Raw genomic sequence first — 24,868 nt, forward strand, 5'->3', positions numbered from 1 at the left:
GAGCAGGACTGAGCCCAACTAGAGCACACACAGCCAAGGAAGACCACATCAATAATGCCCAGCTCAAAAGAAATGCAGACCACACCGTTACACTACCGTTCCAAAGTTTAGGGCACTTAGAAATTTCCTTATTTTTTAAAGAAAAGCACAGTTTTTTTCCAATTAAGCTAACATTAAATGATTCAGAAATACACTCACTCTATACATTGTTAATGTGGTAAATGACTATTCTAGCTGCAAACGTCTGGTTTGTAATGCAATATCTTCATAGGTGTATAGAGGCCCATTTCCAACAACCATCACTCCAGTGTTCTTTTGGTACTTTGTGTTTGCTAACTGTGTAAGAAGGCTAATGGATGGTTAGAATACCCTTGAAAACCCTTGTGCAAGTATATTAGCACAGCTGAAAACAGTTTGGCTGATTATAGAACCTACAAACCTGACCTTCCTTTGAGCTAGTTGAGAATCTGGAGCATTACATTTGTTGGTTCCATTAAACTCTCAAAATAGCCAGAAAAAAAGAACTTTCATGTGAAACTCGACAGTCTATTCTTATTCTTAGAAATGAAGGCTACTGAATATATAGTCGGGAAGGGTCCATTGTTAGCTAGTTTGGAAGCGAGTAGATTTAGATTGAACCCAGAAAAATTCCCAACCATAGTTATGATGGGGAAAGTTTGGCAGAAAATTAAACAGTGGAGGGGGGTGACAGAATTTATGCGATATGCGTCGATTTGGTTTGACCCTAGAATGATGGAGCTCATGAGATTGCAGGGGTTTGGTCAGTGGAGGTGTATTGGCATTTGGTTCATGTCTCAGTTGTTCGATGATGGTTTTATTAAAACGTTTGAAATGCTCAGGAATGAGTTTCCTCTGAGCCAGAAGATGTTTTTCCAGTATCTGCAGCTGAGACATGCCCTAAATAAACAAAACGAAGTGTCACGTGTGGTTCTGCAGTCAGATAGTTTGTTGAATCTCATAGCACCTCAGAGGAATTCGAAGGGGGTCATAACTTTGATGTACAGGGGCCTGTTGGACACTTTTTTACTGAGACATTCGTTAATGTTGAGGGAAAAATGGATGGCAGATCTGGGTCCTTTATTGGAGTCTCAGTGGGAGTCTATATTGCAATATATTCCCTAGGTTTCTTTAAGTGAGGCTAAAAGGGTGTCACAGCTATATTTAGTCTATAAAGTTTACAGGACCCCGTTATAGATGATGAAGGCAGGTCTGAGAGGAAACTCAAAATGTCAAAGGTGTTCTGAGGAAGGAGCCGACCTTCTACACATGATGTGGTCGTGTTCTCGCCTTCAGCCCTTTTGGGTGAAAGTGCTCAATATGATTCAAGAAGTGATGGGGGTAAATATTGTGCATAACCCGCTGACTTGCCTCTTAGGATGTATGGATGATATTGCTACGGATGAATGTGGGAAACTGGCTTTTGCAAGATTGCTATATGCTGCTAGGAAGCTTATTGTGATGCATTGGTTAGATGAAAAACTACCAGTCAGAAAATAGTTTGTGAATGAAATAAACTTTATTGTCCTCATGGAAAGGAATATTTACATGAAGAGAGGTCAACATACAAAATTTGAAAATGTGTGTGGCGGATGGATGAATTATCCGGGTGTGGCGTCTGTTGAGCTATTGCATTGTAGGTTGGGAGTCGGTTAATTACCTCTGCAGAAATTGTACTTGTGTGGCTGAGCTTTTGTGAAGCGGTGTATAAATTTATCAAGAGGAGATGTACCAGTTTGATAATAAAGGATATTGGGATGGGGTTTGGGGGGGTACTGGATAAAGGGGCTAGTTTATGTTAAATGAAAATGTTTCAATCTGCTTTGTAATTTTGGTATCTGTCTGAAGTTTGTGTCAGACTGTATTACATTTTTGATATATGCCTTAATAAAAAGTACTTGATTAAAAAAGAAATGAAGGCTATTCCATGTGAGAAATTGCCAAGAAACTGAAGATTTGCTACAACGGTGTGTACTACTCCCTTCAGAGGAGAGCACAAACAGTCTCTAACCAGAGTAGAAAGAGAAGTGGGAGGCTCCGCTGCACAACTGAGCAACAAGACAGGTACATTAGAGTCTGTAGTTTGAGAAATGGATGCCTCACAGGTCCTCAACTGGCAGCTTCATTAAATAGTACACGCAAAACAGCAGCGTCAACATCTACAGTGAAGAGGCGACTCCAGGATGCTGGCCTTCAGGGCAGAGTGGCAAAGAAAAAGCCATAGCCGAGACTGGCTAATAAAAGGAAAAGATTAATATGGGCAAAAGAACACAGACATTGGACAGAGGAAGATTGGAAAAAAGTGTTATGGACAGACGATTCCAAGTTTGAGGTGTTTGGATCACACAGTAGAACATTTGTGAGATGCAGAACAACTGAAAGGATGCTGGAAGAGTGCCTGACGCCAAATGTCAACCATGGTGGAGGTAATGTGATGGTCTGGGGTTGCTTTGGTGCTGGTAAAGTGGGAGATTTGTGCAAGTTAAAGGGATTTTCAATAAGGAAGGCTATCACTCCAGTTTGCAACGCCATGCCATACCCTGTGGACAGCTCTTGATTGGAGCCAATTTCATCCTACAACAGGACAATGACCCAAAGCACACCTCCAAATTATGCAAGAACTATTTAGGGAAGAAGAAGGCAGCTGGTATTCTATGTGTAATGGAGTGGCCAGCGCAGTCACCAGATCTCAACCCCATTGAGCTGTTGTGGGAGCAGCTTGACCGTATGCAGGGTGTAACTACCGCGGTCGCAGGGGTCGCAATTGCGACGGGGCCCGCAGTGCTTAGGGGCCCGCCCAGTCCAGCAGACTGGGCGGGCCCCTAAGAACTCTGAGCTACAAAATGGGCCGCCGGCCCTTTAAATAAATCTTCTTTACAGGCCCTGGGGCACGTGCACTCTCTCAGTGCATGCGTGATCACGGGTGGGACTGCACTTGTCCAGAAGCAGAGCCCCTCCACCGTAGAGAGCCGCACACCAGCTGCTCTGTGCGCACAGGACCTGTGATGAGGTCACTGGAGGGGAGGAGTCAGAGTCACATGATCAAGGGCTTCCATGTAGTGCAGGACAGTAGTGCAGTGCTGGTTGTCATCGTGCTGGAGGAGGGTAAGCTTTTGTGTGAGGTCAGGAGGGGTTTGTGTGGATGTAGCAGAGCAGTGTGTGTATGAGGTGTACAGAGCGGAGCCGTGTGTGTATGAGGTGTACGGAGCGGAGCCGGGTGTGTACGAGGTGTACGGAGCGGAGCTGGGTGTGTACGAGGTGTACGGAGCGGAGCTGGGTGTGTACGAGGTGTACGGAGCGGAGCTGGGTGTGTATGAGGTGTACGGAGCGGAGCTGGGTGTGTATGCGGTGTATGGAGCAGAGCCGTGTGTGTATGGTGCGGAGCCGGGTGTGTACGAGGTGTACGGACCAGAGCCGCGTGTGTATGAGGTGTACGGAGCGGAGCCGTGTGTGTACGAGGTGTATGGAGACGAAACCATGTGTGTATGAGGTATATGGAGCGGAGCCGTGTGTGTATGAGGTGTACGGAGCGGAGCCGGGTGTGTACGAGGTATATGGAGCAGAGCCGGGTGTGTACGAGGTGTACGGAGCGGAGCTGGGTGTGTATGAGGTGTACGGAGCGGAGCCGTGTGTGTACGAGGTGTACGGAGACGAAACCATGTGTGTATGAGGTATATGGAGCGGAGCCGTGTGTGTATGAGGTGTACAGAGCGGAGCCGTGTGTGTATGAGGTGTACGGAGCGGAGCCGGGTGTGTACGAGGTGTACGGAGCGGAGCTGGGTGTGTACGAGGTGTACGGAGCGGAGCTGGGTGTGTATGAGGTGTACGGAGTGGAGCTGGGTGTGTATGCGGTGTATGGAGCGGAGCCGTGTGTGTATGGTGCGGAGCCGGGTGTGTAGGAGGTGTACGGACCAGAGCCGCGTGTGTATGAGGTGTACGGAGCGGAGCCGTGTGTGTACGAGGTGTACGGAGACGAAACCATGTGTGTATGAGGTATATGGAGCGGAGCCGTGTGTGTATGAGGTGTACGGAGCGGAGCCGGGTGTGTACGAGGTATATGGAGCAGAGCCGGGTGTGTACGAGGTGTACGGAGCGGAGCCGGGTGTGTATGAGGTGTACGGAGAGGAGCCGGGTGTGTACGAGGTGTATGGAGCGGAGCTAGGTGTGTATGAGGTGTACGGAGCGGAGCCGTGTGTGTATGAGGTATATGGAGCAGAGCCGGGTGTGTACGATGTGTACGGACCGGAGCCACGTGTGTATGAGGTGTACAGAGCGGAGCCGTGTGTGCAAGGTGTACGGAGCGTAGCCGCGTGTGTACGAGGTGTACGGAGCGTAGCCGTGTGTGTACGAGGTGTACGGAGCGTAGCCGTGTGTGTACGAGGTGTACGGAGCGGAGCCATGTGTGTACGAGGTATACGGAGCGGAGCCGTGTGTGCAAGGTGTACGGAGCGGAGCCGGGTGTGTACGAGGTGTACGGAGGGGAGCGGGGTGTGTACGAGGTGTACGGAGGGGAGCCGCATGTGCAATGTGTACGGAGCTCAGCCGCGTGTGTAGGAGTAACTATGTGTGGCCATTATACTGTAGGCAATATCATGTGTGGCCATTGTACAGTATGGAGCATCATGTGTGGCCATTGTACAGTATAGAGCACTATGTGTGGCCATTGTACAGTATGGAGCACTATGTGTGGCCATTGTACAGTATGGACGGGGCGTAACTACCGCGGTTACAGCGGTCGCCATTGCGACCGGGCCCGGCAGGTCGGGGGCCCGGGGCCGGCAGGTCAGAGCAGGGCCGGACTGGCCATCGGGCACTTCTGGCAAATGCCAGAAGAGCCGGTGCCAGTCATGGGCCGCTCGATCCGCCTCCCCCCGCCGCCGCCGACTCACCCCCCCTGCCGTCGCATTCAACTATATGCAGTTGAATGCAATGACGGAGGAGAGAGCGTCTACAGACGCTCCCTCTCCCATCATTCCCGGCTCTGCCTCTGACACTCCGGGTGCGCGATGACGTCATATCATCGCGCACCTGCTGTGTCCCGGGCAGACTGCAGCCGAGCCTGAGACCGGAGCAGGAAGCAACGCTGGCAAGAGGAAAGGTAAGGAGAGTGTTTTTTTGTTTTTTTTACTGGACTGTGGGGGCATTCTCGGGGGGGGGGGGGGGGGCGAGAGATGCGGGCTGTGCTGTATATACCACTGTGCGGGCTGTGCTGGATATACCACTGTGTGGGCTGTGCTGGATATACCACTGTGCGGGCTGTGCTGTATAGACCACTGAGCGGGCTGTGCTGGATAGACCACTTTGCGGGCTGTGCTGGATAGACCACTGTGCGGGCTGTGCTGGATAGACCACTGTGCGGGCTGTGCTGGATGGACCACTGTGCGGGCTGTGCTGGATAGACCACTGTGCGGGCTGTGCTGGATAAACCACTGTGCGGGCTGTGCTGGATAGACCACTGTGCGGGCTGTGCTGGATAGACCACTCTGCGGGCTGTGCTGGATAGACCACTGTGCGGGCTGTGCTGGCACCCACCATGTTGCAGTGCAGGAGATTCCTCCTGCACGGCAACAGTCCGAGGCGTATCTAGGGGAAGGGGGCAGCCAGGGCACGTGAGAGACAGGAAGCAGCTCCAGTCATCACGATGAGACAGCTTCTCAGTCTGTATTTTTCCCTTCTCATACATCTCATGTACGTCTGAATGAGATCGTATTTAAGAGAAAGCCAAAATAACCCCGGGACAGAAGGCGAGAGCAGGGGGGAGGTGCGGGACAGAGCCGCTTTAGTCAGGAGAAGCTGAGGAGCTGCAGCCGGTTTACATCAGCCACCCCTGTACCAGAGAGGAGATTGTGAGTTGTGTATATGAGCTGGTATCTCTGGTGTGTGTGTGTGTGTGTGTGTGTGTGTGTGTGTGTGTGTGTGTGTGTGTGTGTGTGTGTGTGTGTGTGATATCTGTAGTGTGTGTGTGTGTGTGTGTGATATCTGTAGTGTGTGTGTGATAACTGTAGTATGTGTGTGATATCTGTAGTATGTTGTGTGTGTGTGTGATATCTGTAGTGTGTGTGTGATATCTGTAGTATGTCTGTGTGTGTGTGTGTGTGATATCTGTAGTGTGTGTGATAACTAGTATGTGTGTGATATCTGTAATATGATGTGTGTGTGTGATATCTGTAGTGTGTGTGTGATATCTGTAGTATGTGTGTGTGTGTGTGTGTGTGTGTGTGATATCTGTAGTGTGTGTGTGTGTGATATCTGTAGTGTGTGTGTGATAACTGATGTGTGTGTGTGATATCCTCAGGCCCCCGGAGGAAGCGGTAAAGATTGAACGCGAAACGCGCGTTGGGGTACGGACTCCGGGACTCTGACAGGACGCCTCTACACATATGGGTAATTCACTTGCGTAATGTGTGATTTATACATTTATGTTGGCGCATTGGGGACATGTTTGGACTCTTAGAATATTGGAGCATACCATTTGGTTTAACCAACACATGCCCTTAAATAGCCAACCCCATGTGTGTATGCATTATTTTTGCATGTAATTTTTTCAATAGTTGATTATATTACTATTGTTCTGTCTCAGTACCTGGATCCTTTCAATGTACGCATGGATATAGTCACTATGTGCTTTTTACTAAGTATTTATTATGATATGGTATACTAATGTTTATGTGACTGATTTTTGTCAATAAAAATAAGTTTTTGTGTAAACTATTGGCTAGTTTTGACTCTTGGTTCTCCTGTTATGCTATGTGCATATAAAGGTATGGCCTGCCTTTCTTTTGAGCTGGGCATTATTAATGCGATCTCCCTTGGCTGTGTGTCCACTAGTTTGGCTCAGTCCCTCTCAGCCCTTATCTACATACTTGTCACTTGACAAACGGTAAGGTTTTCAATATTAGAGTTAGGCCTGTCCTAATTACGGTTGCCGTGATGAGGCGGGATGGCTTTCGCATTTTTTTTTAATAAAAAAAAACATATTAACTAAGTGCCGTATATTATTTTCATGTACTATGCTATTGATTTACTGCAGGGTATTTAATTATGATGTTTCTGTCTTTGTTTTTTGCCTTTTTAGTGGCTAGTGTGAACATACACTTACATGCTGCATGCACACCAGTTTATATCCCAGTTCATACCTTTTGGTTGGGCCATCTGACAAGCTAAGGGGTGCCAAGCCTAAAAGTGTTCAATATACTCACTGTCAGGATTCAGCTAGCGGGTTCCTGCAGTCATCACATGGCCACGTCACTCATGCCATTTACATACTTGCGTCATGTGACAATTAGCTTTTCTTCCTGCTTCTCTAAGTTTTTCACTGAACATTGAGAGAATTAGGAAGAGAAGCTAGTCAGCACATGACTGTAAGTGTGCAAATCGCATGTGAATGAGGGGGGGCGCCAAGCTGAATTCTTCCTCGGGGTGCCGAAAAACCTAGATACACCTCTGGTACATACTATAAAGGCGTAGATTCCTTTTCTATCCTGGGGTTGTCAATTTTTGCCTTTTTTGTACAAATATCAGGAAATATTTACCTGTCATATAAATTTCAAAGGAACACTCAGCAGAACCTACACACTACAAAGAGCAGAACTGCGTGGAGGTGAAGTCAGTAGACAATGTGGTAGAACCATTTCTCATCTGTGAACCCTGACAAGGTATAAATTAGACTGAGATTTCTTCCAAAGCTCTAGAAGCATCTGCAAACCTCTCTGCTTTGTTAAGTGTCTCTGCTCATTAATCTATCATGAGGAATGAATTGTAAGACTATAAAAATACTAAAGTGGAAATTACTACTCCACAAGTAATTTGTCTGTTTTAGGTTTGTCAGAAACCACCTAAACAACCAGAACATTTCCTTGGAGACTTTTCAATAGACAATGGAAATAAGAACTTAAGTCATTGTGCATACATAAAAAAGAGGGTTAAAGAGGGGCTTTCCCAACATTTTATATGTGAAACGAGATATATCACTACAAGAGCTACATGGGCTTTTGAAGTTTAGTATTCCCAATATGCAAATTCCCCCTTCTTCCAAGGGGTGCTAACAGATTTTTTATCTACACAAATCAACCAGTGGCACAAAACGATCACCTATCAGTAAACTTTTACCAATCGGCAGTCGCATAAATCTGTTACACAGGCAGATCAAAGTAAATGATGAAACGTAGTCTAGGTCACCATTGTTCTCGGCAGTGCTAGTCCTGTTTACACAAGACGATGCTATGGCAAGCATGATGAATTTTATGTGCGGCGTAAAAGATTATTAATGAGTGTTTTGCTCGTTCATTGGGTGATCAGCAGCCTGTTTACACTGAAACATTATGGTGAAGAAGCTTTCTTAAAAACACTCATTCACAATTATCTTTTAAAGTTAATGCAGCTTTAAATGCACATGTTCATAGGTGTTATATGGTTGCTCAGTCTTTTAGCTTATTTTCAGGATCTAATTTGAATAAAATGATCTAATTTCATGAGTGGTGTACATATATAAAGTGTTATTTTTGCATTTGTATCAACACTATCTTCTCTTATTTTCAACTCTGTGTCCAGACAATTTTTGTTACATTGCAGCTAAATACACTGCACAAAAAATAAAGAGAACACTTAAACAACAGAATATAACTCCAAGTAAATCAAACATCTGTGAAATCAAACTGTCCACTTATGAAGCAACACTGTTTGACAATCAATTTCACATGCTGTTGTGCAAATGGAATAGACAACAGATGTAAATTATTGGCAATTATCAAGACACCCTCAATAAAGGAGTGGTTCTGCAGGTGGGGACCTCAGACCACATCTCAGTGCCAATGCTTTCTGGCTGATGTTTTGGTCACTTTTGAATGTTGGTTGTGTTTTCACACTCGTGGTAGCATGAGACGGACTCTACAACCCACACAAGTGGCTCAGGTAGTGCAGCTCATCCAGGATGGCACATCAATGCGAGTTTTGGCAAGAAGGTTTCCTGTGTCTGTCAGCGTAGTGTCCAGAGGCTGGAGGCGCTACCAGGAGACAGGCCAGTACACCAGGAGACGTGGAGGGGGCCGTAGGAGGGCAACAACTCAGCAGCAGGACCACTAACTCAGCCTTTATGCAAGGAGGAACAGGAGGAGCACTGCCAGAGCCCTGCAAAATGACCTCCAGCAGGCCACAAATGTGCATGTGTCTGCACAAACGGTTAGAAACCAACTCCATGAGGATGGTCTGAGTGCCCGACGTCCACAGATCGGGGTTGTGCTCACAGCCCAACACCATGCAGAACGCTTGGCATTTGCCACAGAACACCAGGATTGGCAAATTCGCCACTGTCGCCCTGTGCTCTTCACAGATGAAAGCAGGTTCACACTGAGCACATGTGACTTACGTGACAGAGTCTGGAGATGCCGTGGAGAGCAATTTGCTGCCTGCAACATCCTTCAGCATGACTGGTTGGGCAGTGGGTCAGTAATGGTGTGGGGTGGCATTTCTTTGGAGGGCCGCACAGCCCTCCCATGTTCTCGCCAGAGGTAGCCTGACTGCCATTAGGTACCGAGATGAGATCCTCAGACCCCTTGTGAGACCATATGCTGGTGCAGTTGGCCCTGGGTTCCTCCTAATGCAGGACAAAGCCAGACCTCATGTGGCTGGAGTGTGTCAGCAGTTCCTGCAAGATGAAGGCATTGAAGCTATGGACTGGCCCGCCCGTTCCCCAGACCTGAATCCGATTGAACACATCTGAGACATCATGTCTCACACCATCCACCAACGTCATGTTGCACCACAGACTGTCCAGGAGTTGGCGGATGCTTTAGTCCAGGTCTGGGAGGAGATCCCTCAGGAGACCATCCGCCACCTCATCAGGAGTATGCCCAGGCATTGTAGGGAGGTCATACAGGCACATGGAGGCCACACACACTACTGAGCATCATTTCCTTGTCTTGAGGCATTTCCACTGAAGTTGGATCAGCCTGTAACTTCATTTTCCACTTTGATTTTGAGCATCAGTCCAACTCCAGACCTCCGTGGGATATTGCGCTTTACGTTGATCATTTTTAGGTTTTATTGTTCTCAACACATTCCACTATGTAATGAATAAAGATTTACAACTGGAATATTTCATTCAGTGATATCTAGGATGTGGGGATTTTAATGTTCCCTTTATTTTTTTGAGCAGTGTATTATTTTGCAATGAATAAGGAATTTGTGGGGATGTCAAATGTGTTAAAGTGCAAAGAGCTTTCAAAAACAAGTAACCTAATCCTCTCTATTCTTAACAACAGAGGAACTTTTAATTTTATAGAGTGCAGCTCACTGACAAGGTTACTAGCCACCCCTGTGGGCTCAGACTGGTGATAACTTAAGGTACCTTCACACGAAACGACATCGCTAGCGATCCGTGACGTTGCAGCGTCCTGGCTAGCGATATCGTTTCGTTTGACACGCAGCAGCGATCAGGATCCTGCTGTGATGTCGCTGGTCGCTGAATAAAGTCCAGAACTTTATTTGGTCGTCCGATCGCTGTGTATCGTTGTGTTTGAAAGCAAAAGCAACGATACCAGCAATGTTTTACACTGGTAACCAGGGTAAACATCGGGTTACCAAGCGCAGGGCCGCGCTTAGTAACCCGATGTTTACCCTGGTTACCAGCGTAAAAGTAAAAAAAAACAAACAGTACATACTCACCTGCGCGTCCCCCAGCGTCTGCTTCCTGACACTTACTGAGCGCCGGCCCGAAAGTGAAAGCACAGCGGTGACATCACCGCTCTGCTGTTAGGGCCGGAGCTCAGTCAGTGTCAGGAAGCAGACGCTGGGGGACGCGCAGGTGAGCATGTACTGTTTGTTTTTTTTACTTTTACGCTGGTAACCAGGGTAAACATCGGGTTACTAAGCGCGGCCCTGCGCTTAGCAACCCGATGTTTACCCTGGTTACCCGGGGACCTCGGCATCGTTGGTCGCTGGAGAGCGGTCTGTGTGACAGCTCTCCAGCGATCAAACAGCGACGCTGCAGCGATCGGCATCGTTGTCGCTATCGCTGCAGCGTCGCTTCGTGTGAAGGTACCTTTAGGCAATTAGCACACGCCACTCGCAAGCTCTGTGCTATATAGTCTGCTTGCTGGATCCAACTAGCCTCAGTCCCTCTGTGTTTCCTCCATGCTGCAGAGTCAGAGCTGCCTTTGCTAGCAGCCTGGTAGACCGCCTCTGGCAACCAGGAAGCCGGGAGGCAGAGAAGCAAAAGACTCTTGAGAAAACCCTTTATCCTGACTAGACAAAAACAATGTTCAAAAAGTAGAAAAATATTTAGTTACATGTATAATTTGAAATATATGTTAATATCCTGTTGTTTAAAGAACACGAAACTCTTTGAAATTAAAAATAATAGTTGTTCAGTTTACTGTTAGCCAATTAAAAATGTGAGGTTTCAGTGAAATTACATGGCGTTTGGCAAACATTGCTATACAGGAGCTAATCAGAATGCAAAACAGAAGCACACTGAGCAGCGGATTGTAAGCTTGCGAGCAGGGCCCCCTCTTGGTAGCTGTTGTTTATGTGATTATTGTTATTCTGTAATGTCTGTTATTGTCTGCACAAGTCCCCTCTAAAATGTAAAGTGCTGCGGAATATGTTATAGAAATAAAGATAATTATCCCGTATTATCCAGAATTGTCATACCGCTAGTCTCAGAGCTTCTCTTTTCCATTCTGTTTAGCTCCTACAATTCGATGTTTCAGAAAGGTCATGCAGTTTTCATTAAACATCACAGTTCTGTATTGCCTAATAATAAACAGGACAAATATACATTGCAATTTGTTAGTTTATAGTTCTTCCCACTATATAATCGTGGAAGAACCCTACTTGAGCACTTAACATTGGGCTTGGAGTGCCGTGTTCCATTTTCCGCTTACTAATATACTTTATATATTTATTTATTTTACTCACTTATAGCGCCATTACAGACATTATCATCACTGTCCCCATTGGGGTTCACAATCTAAATTCCCTATCAGTGTGACTTTGAAGTGTGGGAGGAAATTGGAGAACCCGGAGGGAACCCATGCAAACAGGGGGAGAACATACAAACTCCTTGCAGATGTTGGTGGGATTTGAACCCAGGACCCAGCGCTGCAGTGCTAACCACTGAGCCACCGTGCTGCCTTCATACTACGTTACCTGAATACCGATGTCCGTCACTCCCAAGCACTCTGACACACAAAGCTCTCTTATTTTACTCTGGGCCCCAAGAGCCATCAGTCCCTGTAAAATACAATAATGACAATCTGGTTACTTCAGACGATTGACTTGAGTTTGAAGTCAGGAGATACTTTGATCGTTTTTCTCTGTTTCCCATTTCTTCTGCCAAGGAATTACCATGTTGTATCTGCACAGATACCTGACTCGATCTTACATACATTTCAGATGAGGTAAGGCTTCTCTTTAGTCAAGGATTCCAATATTTGTGGAAACACCACCACGGACACTATGAAATATCTTGCTGAGCCCTACATCACAAATCATTAGGCTCAAAAAGCAGCACAGTTAAAGTGGTATGGTTTAAATAAAGTATCCAAAGGGAACACTCATTTCCCTATCATTTACATATGGCTTAAGCAGAAAATCCTGTCGGTCAGGAACTGTGCTTTATGTTCTGTGTGCAGTAAAATGCTGAGTGAGTAATGTGTGATCTGGGCTCCAGATGTGAATGCCGCTTTATATGATGCTATATGTACAGAGTTTGCCTCTGGCAATTGTCCATGTAATTAATGGGCCTGGAATGTCCAGCAAGTTCCTTTCATCATCCTGTTCCTTATTATCACTGGTCTATAAAGTACCAGCCTGCTGGCCCAGGCCATAAAGTGGTGATGTAAAGAGAATAACAACTTACAATTTCGCATTACGATGGTATAGAGAGAATGGGAGAGCACTGCATTACCTACTGGAGTAATCAGAGCATGACAGAAATATGTGGCTTCATAATGGCTGACTGGTATTGTTTAAGGACCACCAAGCAAATGACATTTTCAGATATGGTCGGTGGAAATAAAATAAATATCCAACGTCGATGTACCAAAGCTGTGTTTGTATTATCACTGATGAAGTTTATTATTATATCCATTGCCTTACCTGTGCATTTCTCTGTAGCCCAGACAATGCTCACAGGGTAAGTCTGCTTAGCCACCAGTCTCTACCAGGAGGTTTAGACACAAAGAACATCTCCCTTCAGATAGGACATCTATTAAATGCCTAGATACATTCTTCGAATCAATGATATTCCAAGCAACTAAAAAATTCTGCAGAATTCTAAAATAGAGCCATAAAATCACATCTTCCACTACCAGCTATCAAAATAACTAACGGCACGCGTAAGACAAATCTCCTGGACGGCATTTGCTCCTCAACCATGAAATGTATTCATAGCTCAAAATGAAACTATAAAACCTAGCCAAAAGTTTATTAAGATAATCATAGAGAACAGATCACTTCTGATTGTAAGTCAGGCTGCTTGGAGACCCAGACCGAGGAAGATTGGCAGTCATCTTGCGTTTCTTCCATTTTCTAATAATTGAGCCAATAGTTGTTGCCTTCTCACCAAGCTGCTTGCCTATTGTCCTGTAGCCCGTCTCAGCCTTGTGCTGGTCTACAAGTTTGTCCCTGGTGTCCTTAGACAGCTCTTTGGTCTTGGCCATGGTGGAGAGATTGGAGTGTGATTAATTGAATGTGTGGACATGTGTCTTTTATAAAGGTAACGAGATCAAACAGGTGCAATTAATACAGGTAATGAGTGCAGAGTAGGAAGGCTTCTTATAGAAGACTAATAGGTATGTGAGAGGTAGGATTCTTGCTGGTTGGTAGGTGATCAAATACTTATTTCATGCAATAAAATGCAATTGAATTATGTAAAACTCATACAATGTGATTTGGTGATCTGGTTTTTATTTTTAGATTCTATCTCTCACAGTTGGAAGTGTACCTATGATAAAAATTACAGACCTCTCTATTCTTTGAAGGTGGGAAAACTTGCAAACTTGGCTGTGTATGAATTACTTATTTTCCCCACTGTAGCGCGTCTGTTGCCTTCAGGGGCAGGAACAGGGTAACAGTTCACACCCCTAGAATAGCCCAATCTGAAGTGCTGTGTATTGATGTTTGCATAAGTTATAGTTACTCCCAGCAAACATTTGGTCGCAGAGTTTTAGCCTAAAATGACCACAAAAATTTGCTGAGCATGAAATCTTGTAGTTGGGACAATTGGGATTTGCTTTGGACAATATATAATAGATATATACCAGATCAGTGGTCTACATCGTGATAGTCTTCAGGTGGTCAAGGCATGCTGGGAATGTAGTTTTGCAACAGCTGGAGAGTTACAGGTTTGAGATCCGTACCCTACATAGTCACTTCTATTTTTCAGCATCTGTAATGTTGATATTTGGTGGAAAATCATTTGAAAGCAGCCTGACTTACAATCAGAAGCGATCTGTTCTCTATGATTATCTTAATATACTTTTGGCTAGGTTTTATAGTTTAATTTTGAGCTATGAATACATTTCATGGTTGAGGAGCAAATGCCGTGCAGGAGGAGATTTGTCTTATGCGTGCCCTTAGCTATTTTGATAGCTGGTAGTGGAAGATGTGATTTTATGGCTCTATTTTAGAATTCTGCAGAATTTGCAGCTGCTTGGAATATCATTGATTCGAAGAATGTATCTAGGCATTTAATAGATGTCCTATCTGAAGGGAGAAGTTGTGTCTAAACCTCCTGGTAGAGACTGGTGGCTAAGCAGACTTACCCTGTGAGTATTGTCTGGGCTACAGAGAAATGCACAAGTAAGGCAATGGATATAATAATAAACTTCAACAGTGATAATACAAACACAGCTTTATTTATTACAGGAGATTGAGGGCGTCGCGTGGATTAGCAGAACAATACAGATGGGAAACTGTGTGTTGTTTGATTTCATTAAAATACTTTATTCTGGCTGTGTTTTTATTTAACCCTTTACCAACTATAGGATTAGTAATGGATAGGTGTCTTATTGACACATCTCCATTACCAAGCCGGCTTGATGTCACCTTGCCACCTTTGTATTGTATCAACCCCCAACTATTACCCCATATGCCACCGCTACAGGGCAGTGGGAAGAGAGAGGCTAAGTGTCAGAATTGGCGCATCTTAGAGATGCGCCATTTCTGGGGCGGCTGGGGGCAGATATTTGTAGTTAAGGGGAGCAATAACCATGGTCCATTCCCAGGCTATAAACATCTGCCCCCAGTCGCTGGCTTTCCCTCTCTGGCGCCCATGCCATTTTTTCCCCGAAAAGACTCTTTTATTAAATACATACATGTCCCCTAATTTGCACACACACTAAACTAATTGTATTGGTCACAAACAAGGCTGCCACTAGGAATTTCAGGGCCCCATACTGCCAAAATTTCAAGGGCCCCCTTGAAACTCCGTCCAGGCTCCACCCCCAGTTCTGCCTCCACCCTCACACAGGAGAGGATTAGATACATGGCTCAGCAGTCAGTATCACACAGGAGATGATTAGATACACGGCTCAGCAGATGGGATCACAGAGGATAGGATTAGATATACGGCTCAGCAGACGCGATCACCGGAGAGAGTGAGACTCACCCTGCTCCCCACCCGCCGCCGCCTCCACCTGCTCATTTGTCATCCGCCCCCGCGTGACACACTGCATGAAGCTCTGCTCTGGAATGAGGAAGTGGAGCAGCGTGTGATGTCAGGAAGGACCATGATGCACCCCGGCCAGCCGCAGCTTAAAGGTGTAGTGCCAATTTCCATTCGCCGGATGCATTAACAACACTGTAGGTGGATCTTTAAAACACCACAGTGTTGTTATGCATCGGGCATTCAGTAGCCTTGAACAAAATGTCTAGGGCCTGGATTAGGAGAGGCAAAGAGAGGGGGGACCGAGTGTACCGGGCTGCCAGCATGTTCGGGCCCCCCTTTTTGCTTCTAATCACCAGGCCCCATACAGTAGTAAGGGCAGTAATGCCCTGATGGCAGCCCTGGTCACACACATCTATATATCGAACTATTCTGCATCTATTTACTGTATGTAAACCAAGTTCTCTATCCTGTCGGCTCCTGCATTGATTTTACAGAAGCCGACAAATGAATTCATGGCAATTCTATTTATCTCTCGATGAAATATAAAGACAAGTATATATATATATATAAGTGTGTATATCTATATATATAATTGTCTAAGGTCCACTTCTGTTTGTCTGTAACGGAAATCCCGTGTCGCTGATTGGTCGCAGCTGGCTGGGCACGACCAATCAGCGACAGGCACAGTCCGGCCATGAATTGGCCCCTCCCTACTCCCCTCCAGTCAGTGCCCCCTCCATACTCCCCTCCAGTCAGTGCCCCTTCCATACTCCCCTCCAGTCAGCGCCCACATAGCGTTTTAGCAGTCCGTTAAACGGACTGCGTTACACCACGGCATAAAGCAGTCCGTTAACACTGCCACTAACCCTGTAAGTGTGACCAACTTTTTACTATTGATGCTGCCTATGCAGCATCAATAGTAAAAACATATAATGTTAAAAATAATAATAAAAAAAAATCATTATATTCTCACCTTCCGGCGTTCGCGGCAGCCTTTCCTGCTCCTCGCGACGCTCCGGTCCCAAGAATGCATTGCGGCAATGACCCCAGATGACGTAGAGTTCTCGCGAGACCGCTACATCAAATTTTTGCCGCAAGGCATTACTGGGAACGGAGCATCGCTAAAGGTCTGGGCTGGATCCGGGGGCCGCCGGAAGGTGAGTATATAACTATTTTTTATTTTAATTCTTTTTTTTAACAGGGATATGGTCCCCACATTGCTAAATACTACGTGGGCTGTGTTATATACTACGTGGCCTGTGTTATATACTGTGTGGGCTGTGTTATATACTACGTCACTGTGCTGCTATATACTATGTAGGCTGTGCTATATACTACGTGGCTGTGCAATATACTACGTGGCTGTGCTATATACTATGTGGCTGTGTTATGTACTACGTGGGCTGTGTTATATACTGCATGGGCAGTGCTATATACTACGTGGGGTGTTATATACTGCGTGGGCTGTGTTATATACTACATGGGCTGTGCTATATACTATGTGGGCTGTGTTATATACTGCGTGGGCTGTGTTATATACTACATGGGCTGTGCTATATACTACGTGGGCTGTGTTATACAGGTCCTTCTCAAAAAATTAGCATATAGTGTTAAATTTCATTATTTACCATAATGTAATGATTACAATTAAACTTTCATATATTATAGATTCATTATCCACCAACTGAAATTTGTCAGGTCTTTTATTGTTTTAATACTGATGATTTTGGCATACAACTCCTGATAACCCAAAAAACCTGTCTCAATAAATTAGCATATTTCACCCTTCCAATCAAATAAAAGTGTTTTTTAATAACAAACAAAAAAACCATCAAATAATAATGTTCAGTTATGCACTCAATACTTGGTCGGGAATCCTTTGGCAGAAATGACTGCTTCAATGCGGCGTGGCATGGAGGCAATCAGCCTGTGACACTGCTGAGATGTTATGGAGGCCCAGGATGCTTCAATAGCGGCCTTAAGCTCATCCAGAGTGTTGGGTCTTGCGTCTCTCAACTTTCTCTTCACAATATCCCACAGATTCTCTATGGGGTTCAGGTCAGGAGAGTTGGCAGGCCAATTGAGCACAGTAATACCATGGTCAGTAAACCATTTACCAGTGGTTTTGGCACTGTGAGCAGGTGGCAGGTCGTGCTGAAAAATGAAATCTTCATCTCCATAAAGCATTTCAGCCGATGGAAGCATGAAGTGCTCCAAAATCTCCTGATAGCTAGCTGCATTGACCCTGCCCTTGATGAAACACAGTGGACCAACACCAGCAGCTGACATGGCACCCCACACCATCACTGACTGTGGGTACTTGACACTGGACTTCAGGCATTTTGGCATTTCCTTCTCCCCAGTCTTCCTCCAGACTCTGGCACCTTGATTTCCGAATGACATGCAAAATTTGCTTTCATCAGAAAAAAGTACTTGGGACCACTTAGCAACAGTCCAGTGCTGCTTCTCTGTAGCCCAGGTCAGGCGCTTCTGCCGCTGTTTATGGTTCAAAAGTGGCTTTACCTGGGGAATGCGGCACCTGTAGCCCATTTCCTGCACACCAGACTCAGTCCACTGCTTCCTCAGGTTCCCCAAGGTCTGGAATTGGTCCTTCTCCACAATCTTCCTCAGGGTCCGGTCACCTCTTCTCGTTGTACAGCGTTTTCTGCCACATTGTTTCCTTCCAACAGACTTACCATTGAGGTGCCTTGATACAGCACTCTGGGAACAGCCTATTTGTTGAGAAATTTCTTTCTGGGTCTTACCCTCTTGCTTGAGGGTGTCAATGATGGCCTTCTTGACATCTGTCAGGTCGCTAGTCTTACCCATGATGGGGGTTTTGAGTATTGAACCAGGCAGGGAGTTTTTAAAAGCCTCAGGTATCTTTTGCATGTGTTTAGAGTTAATTAGTTGATTCAGAAGATTAGGGTAATAGGTCGTTTAGAGAACCTTTTCTTGATATGCTAATTTATTGAGACAGGTTTTTTGGGTTATCAGGAGTTGTATGCCAAAATCATCAGTATTAAAACAATAAAAGACCTGACAAATTTCAGTTGGTGGATAATGAATCTATAATATATGAAAGTTTAATTGTAATCATTACATTATGGTAAATAATGAAATTTAACACTATATGCTAATTTTTTGAGAAGGACCTGTATACTACGTGGCTGTGCAATATACTATGTGGCTGTGCTATATACTACGTGCCTGTGCAATATACGACGTGGCTGTGCTATATACTACGTGGCTATGCTATATACTATGTGGGCTGTGTTATATGCTACATGGGCTGTGTTATATACTGCATGGGCTATGCTATATACTATGTGGGCTGTGCTATATACTACGTGGGCTGTGTTATATACTATGTGGCTGTGCAATATACTATGTGGCTGTGCAATATACTACGTGGCTGTGCTATATACTACGTGCCTGTGCAATATACTACGTAGCTGTGCAATTTTCTACGTGGCTGTGCTATATACTACGTGGTTGTGTTATATACTACGTGGCTGTGCTATATACTACGTGGGCTGTGTTATATGCTACGTGGGCTGTGCTATATACTACGTGGGCTGTGCTATATACTACGTGGGCTGTGTTATATACTGCATGGGCTGTGTTATATACTACGTGGGCTGTGCTTTATACTACGTGGGCTGTGTTATATGCTACGTGGCTGTGCAATATACTACGTGGCTGTGCAATATACTACGTGGATGTGCTATATACTATGTGGCTGTGCTATATACTACGTGGCTGTGCTATATACTACGTAGCTGTGCTATATACTACGTAGCTGTGCTATATACTACGTGGGCTGTGTTATATGCTACGTGGGCTGTGAGACTCTTTCGCCCGGGGCCCTCAAAAACCTGGAGCTCGCCCTGGCTTCACTAATTAGTCGCGCCTGGCCGGCCGCGAACAATCAGCGAAAGATGCAGTCTGGCTGCGAATTGGCGCTGAATTTGAACCACGCTTCGCTAATTGGTCGCGCCCCGCCGGACGAATCCTGTGTATTCATTGCATTATTCTGAAATATTCATAAATAAACTACATACATATTCTAGCATACCCGATGCGTTATAATCGGGCCACCATCTAGTGTATATATATATATATATATATATATATATATATATATATATATATATATATATATATATATATATATATATACAGTACAGACCAAAAGTTTGGACACATCTTCTCATTTAAAGATTTTTCTGTATTTTCATGACTATGAAAATTGTACATTCATACTGAAGGCATCAAAACTATGAATTAACACATGTGGAATTATATACTTAACAAAAAAAGTGTGAAACAACTGAAATTATGTCTTATATTCTAGGTTCTCCAAAGTAGCCACCTTTTGCGTTGATGACTGCTTTGCACACTCTTGGCATTCTCTTGATGAAGTAGTCACCAGGAATGGTCTTCCAACAATCTTGAAGGAGTTCCCAGAGATGCTTAGCACTTGTTGTCCCTTTTGCCTTCACTCTGCGGTCCAGCTCACCCCAAACCATCTCGATTGGGTTCAGGCCTGGTGACTGTGGAGGCCAGGTCATCTGGCGTAGCACCCCATCACTCTCCTTCTTGGTCAAATAGCCCTTACACAGCCTAGAGGTGTGTTTGGGGTCATTGTCCTGTTGAAAAATAAATGATGGTCCAACTAAACGCAAACCAGATGGAATAGCACGCCGCTCAAGATGCTGTGGTAGCCATGCTGGTTCAGTATGGTTTCAATTTTGAATAAATCCTAAACAGTGTCACCAGCAAAGCACCTCCACACCATCAGACCTCCTCCTCCCTCCTCCATGCTTCATGGTGGGAACCAGGCATGTAGAGTCCATCCGTTCACCTTTTCTGCGTCGCACAAAGACACGGTGGTTGGAACCAAAGATCTCAAATTTTGACTCATCAGACCAAAGCACAGATTTCCACTGGTCTAATGTCCATTCCTTGTGTTCTTTAGCCCAAACAAGTCTCTTCTGCTTGTTGCCTGTCCTTAGCAGTGGTTTCCTAACAGCTATTTTACCATGAAGGCCTGCTGCACAAAGTCTCCTCTTAACAGTTGTTGTAGAGATGTGTCTGCTGCTAGAACTCTGTGTGGCATTGACCTAGTCTCTAATCTGAGCTGCTGTTAACCTGCGATTTCTGAGGCTGGTGACTCGGGTAAACTTATCCTCAGAAGCAGAGGTGACTCTTGGTCTTCCTTTCCTGGGGCGGTCCTCATGTGAGCCAGTTTCTTTGTAGCGCCTGATGGTTTTTGCCACTGCACTTGGGGACACTTTCAAAGTTTTCCCAATTTTTCGGACTGACTGACCTTCATTTCTTAAAGTAATGATGGACACTCGTTTTCCTTTACTTAGCTGTTTTTTTTCTTGCCATAATACAAATTCTAATAGTCTATTCAGTAGGACTATCCGCTGTGTATCCACCAGACTTCTGCACAACACAACTGATGGTCCCAACCCCATTTATATGGCAAGAAATCCACTTTTTAAACCTGACATGGCACACCTGTGAAGTGAAAACCATTCCCGGTGACTACCTCTTGAAGCTCATCAAGAGAATGCCAAGAGTGTGCAAAGCAGTCATCTAAGCAAAAGGTGGCTACTTTGAAGAACCTAGAATATAATACTTAATTTCAGTTGTTTCACACTTTTTTGTTAAGCATATGTGTTAATTCACCATATGTGTTAATACCACATGTGTTAATTCATAGTTTTGATGCCTTCAGTGTGAATGTACAATTTTCATAGTCATGAAAATACAGAAAAATCTTTAAATGAGAAGAAAGTGTGTCCAAACTTTTGGTCTGTACTGTATATATGTGTGTGTGTGTGTGTGTGTGTGTGTGTGTGTGTGTGTGTGTGTGTGTGTGTATATATATATATATCTATATATATATATATATATATATATATATATATATATATATATATATATATATATATATATATATATATATATATATATATATATAGTTATATTGTAAGGCATCGGTAGCAGTGAAGAGGCAGTGACCCACAAAGTTCAAACATAAAAGTCTCTTTAATGCGTTATCTTCACACAGAAAAGGTTCCAAGCATATAACTTAAATGCACATAACTTCAGTGTTCAGTTCACACCAGATGATTACAGCATCCTTTATATTGCAGTCACTACACACGCTATTCCTCCTCTGACTAGTTCTGTGGGAGTCCTGCACTGCTGTATCACAGTCTCTACTCACAGCCGTACACAGACCTTGACATCCTCCTCTCTGCAGCTGTGACACACGCTGGTCCTTCCTTAGGGCACAGGACAGTCTACCTCCGGTTCACCTCTGGGCACAAGCCTGGCCACATCCGTGACCAGTCATCGTGGACAGCAGCACCACTGTGTATGCTATGGGTTGCCAGGCCTCACTCTGGCCTTGACACACCTGAGACGCCTCAGACTCAATTCTAAAACCTGTCTATACTACAGGGCTTTTTACAATTGTAATCACAGCCACATTTGCGACTGTAACGCCCCCTCATGGCCTCACTATGCCTCTGTGCGCATCCTGGGGAGAACAAACGGCGCCCCCTAGCTGTAACAGGGGTCACTGTCTCACAATATATACACACATATATATATATATATATATATATATATATATATATATACACACCTATTCTATGTGTATATATGTAATGTATCTTTTCTACTGGACCCTGTGAGCTTGTTTTTACTGCAGCCACATATGAAATGCCAGCTTTTCAAAGGACACTGGTGCGTAAAAATCGCACAGCACTCGCATGGTATGATTGCTGTGCGATTTTTTTCTCGCACCAGTTGACTTCTATTGTGTGATCTAATCCGAGCTGGAAAAAAAAATGCAGATGAGTACAGATTGTGATATGAAAAAAACTGTCAAAACATAAAAAAATACATGTAACACAAAAACCTGAATTATGCAATAGGTCATTTTCTGGTAATAGTTTCCCTTAAAGGGAATGTGATAGCTGACACACGTTGCCCGATCCAAAAGCAGCATATATTGGACATGGATGCATGATTCTAGCCATGTGCGCTTGACTATGAAATGCAGCGGTGTTTCAGAGGAAAACCTACTTTAAAAGCTGCTTGGGACCGAGGCATACTGGAGATTAGTCAGAAAGGTAAGTCCCTGCGGCTTCTCGCAGTACGCTGCTAGTGACTGACAGGTCTCTCCCTATACGCACACAGAAGGGAACCTGACAGGAGGAGCAGGCAAGGAGAAGCCGCGAGGGGCCCACCTGTCTGACTAGTCATGGATCGGCCTGCATTTACCAGCTGTCAGGTTCCCTTTAAGGAAAATTGGTCTGACATCTGATAGAAGGCAGTTGTAGATGAACACTACCCGTGCTACATAAGTGACGGCAGCACTCTATATGGCAGCAGCTTTTTGCCATGACGGATTTGAGTGAAAATTAATGAATCATCGCTGTTCGGCCTGTGACTTTTTCTGAATAATGCCCTTCTGATTGTAGGGTCAGGCAGAATGGTGCTGTTATCTGAGCTATGCCTCAATAGTTAGTCACCATATGTCATACAGAGTCTGTCGGCATCCTCTTCTTGCATATTTTGGTTTGTGTAATCTGTAACCCCGTCATGACATGGCTGCTATACAAAAACTTGTGATTGTTAGAACGGGTAGTTTGTCATTGTTAGAAAAGCATAAATACATAACTAAACATAGCAACCACCAATGTGATGGGAAATAAGGGTGTAATCCATTGTTACCTCCCTACTGGCTTAGACTAAATCCCAAGCAGTCGACCAGAGCCCGCTAGGCGGTATGTGTTCATTTTATAGATCAACCATGATGGAATTTCTAGCCTCTTGGGTTTTGCTTAAAGAAGGGGGATATAATTTAATGAGAGCCCTTGACAAAATAAAGCTGATTCATCAATGAAATGGAAACCAGACCTCCTGAAAATAGATGTAGAAATAGCAGACTGTGCATTTTTAAACACATACAATATTTAGTCTGCAGCCGTCTCCTAATTGCTTGTCTTGCTTTTTAGTGAATAAGTATTTCCTGTGTGGATGAAACGTTATACTAAATTACAATGTCATGTTGAAGTGTGGCTTCCTAGGCTATAATCGCATATATTGTTATTTCTAGTACACTCGGTGTGACTGGGGCGCCCACCACTAAGCTCTCTTTAAACCTTCATAGAGACATTTTGGGTACAATGATCTAGAGGTCACCTATAAAAGAGCCATTCAGCAGGAAGGCTGGGATCACACCGCTATTGTGTCCTGGTAATTCATACTGTTGATCTGAAATTGAGGTACTACAGGTCCTTCTCAAAAAATTAGCATATAGTGTTAAATTTCATTATTTACCATAATGTAATGATTACAATTAAACTTTCATATATTATAGATTCATTATCCACCAACTGAAATTTGTCAGGTCTTTTATTGTTTTAATACTGATGATTTTGGCCTACAACTCCTGATAACCCAAAAAACCTGTCTCAATAAATTAGCATATCAAGAAAAGGTTCTCTAAACGACCTATTACCCTAATCTTCTGAATCAACTAATTAACTCTAAACACATGCAAAAGATACCTGAGGCTTTTAAAAACTCCCTGCCTGGTTCATTACTCAAAACCCCCATCATGGGTAAGACTAGCGACCTGACAGATGTCAAGAAGGCCATCATTGACACCCTCAAGCAAGAGGGTAAGACCCAGAAAGAAATTTCTCAACAAATAGGCTGTTCCCAGAGTGCTGTATCAAGGCACCTCAATGGTAAGTCTGTTGGAAGGAAACAATGTGGCAGAAAACGCTGTACAACGAGAAGAGGTGACCGGACCCTGAGGAAGATTGTGGAGAAGGACCGATTCCAGACCTTGGGGAACCTGAGGAAGCAGTGGACTGAGTCTGGTGTGAAAACATCCAGAGCCACCGTGCACAGGCGTGTGCAGGAAATGGGCTACAGGTGCCGCATTCCCCAGGTAAAGCCACTTTTGAACCATAAACAGCGGCAGAAGCGCCTGACCTGGGCTACAGAGAAGCAGCACTGGACTGTTGCTAAGTGGTCCCAAGTGCTTTTTTCTGCTGAAAGCAAATTTTGCATGTCATTCGGAAATCAAGGTGCCAGAGTCTGGAGGAAGACTGGGGAGAAGGAAATGCCAAAATGCCTGAAGTCCAGTGTCAAGTACCCAGTCAGTGATGGTGTGGGGTGCCATGTCAGCTGCTGGTGTTG

At 44.6% G+C, this 24,868-nt stretch overlaps 1 protein-coding gene across 1 annotated transcript in view; it reads right to left on the reverse strand.

The window, feature by feature from the left end:
* Positions 1-24,868, reverse strand: part of FBXL13 (F-box and leucine rich repeat protein 13) — a 377,146-nt gene that overhangs the window by 38,989 nt on the left and 313,289 nt on the right. Inside the window, exon 18 of the mRNA XM_077264721.1 lies at positions 12,166-12,249. Within this exon, the coding sequence (XP_077120836.1) occupies positions 12,166-12,249 (84 nt within the window). The remainder of the gene's footprint in view (positions 1-12,165; positions 12,250-24,868) is intronic.

This window comes from Ranitomeya variabilis, chromosome 5 (assembly GCF_051348905.1).
Source record: "Ranitomeya variabilis isolate aRanVar5 chromosome 5, aRanVar5.hap1, whole genome shotgun sequence".
NCBI lineage: Eukaryota > Metazoa > Chordata > Amphibia > Anura > Dendrobatidae > Ranitomeya > Ranitomeya variabilis.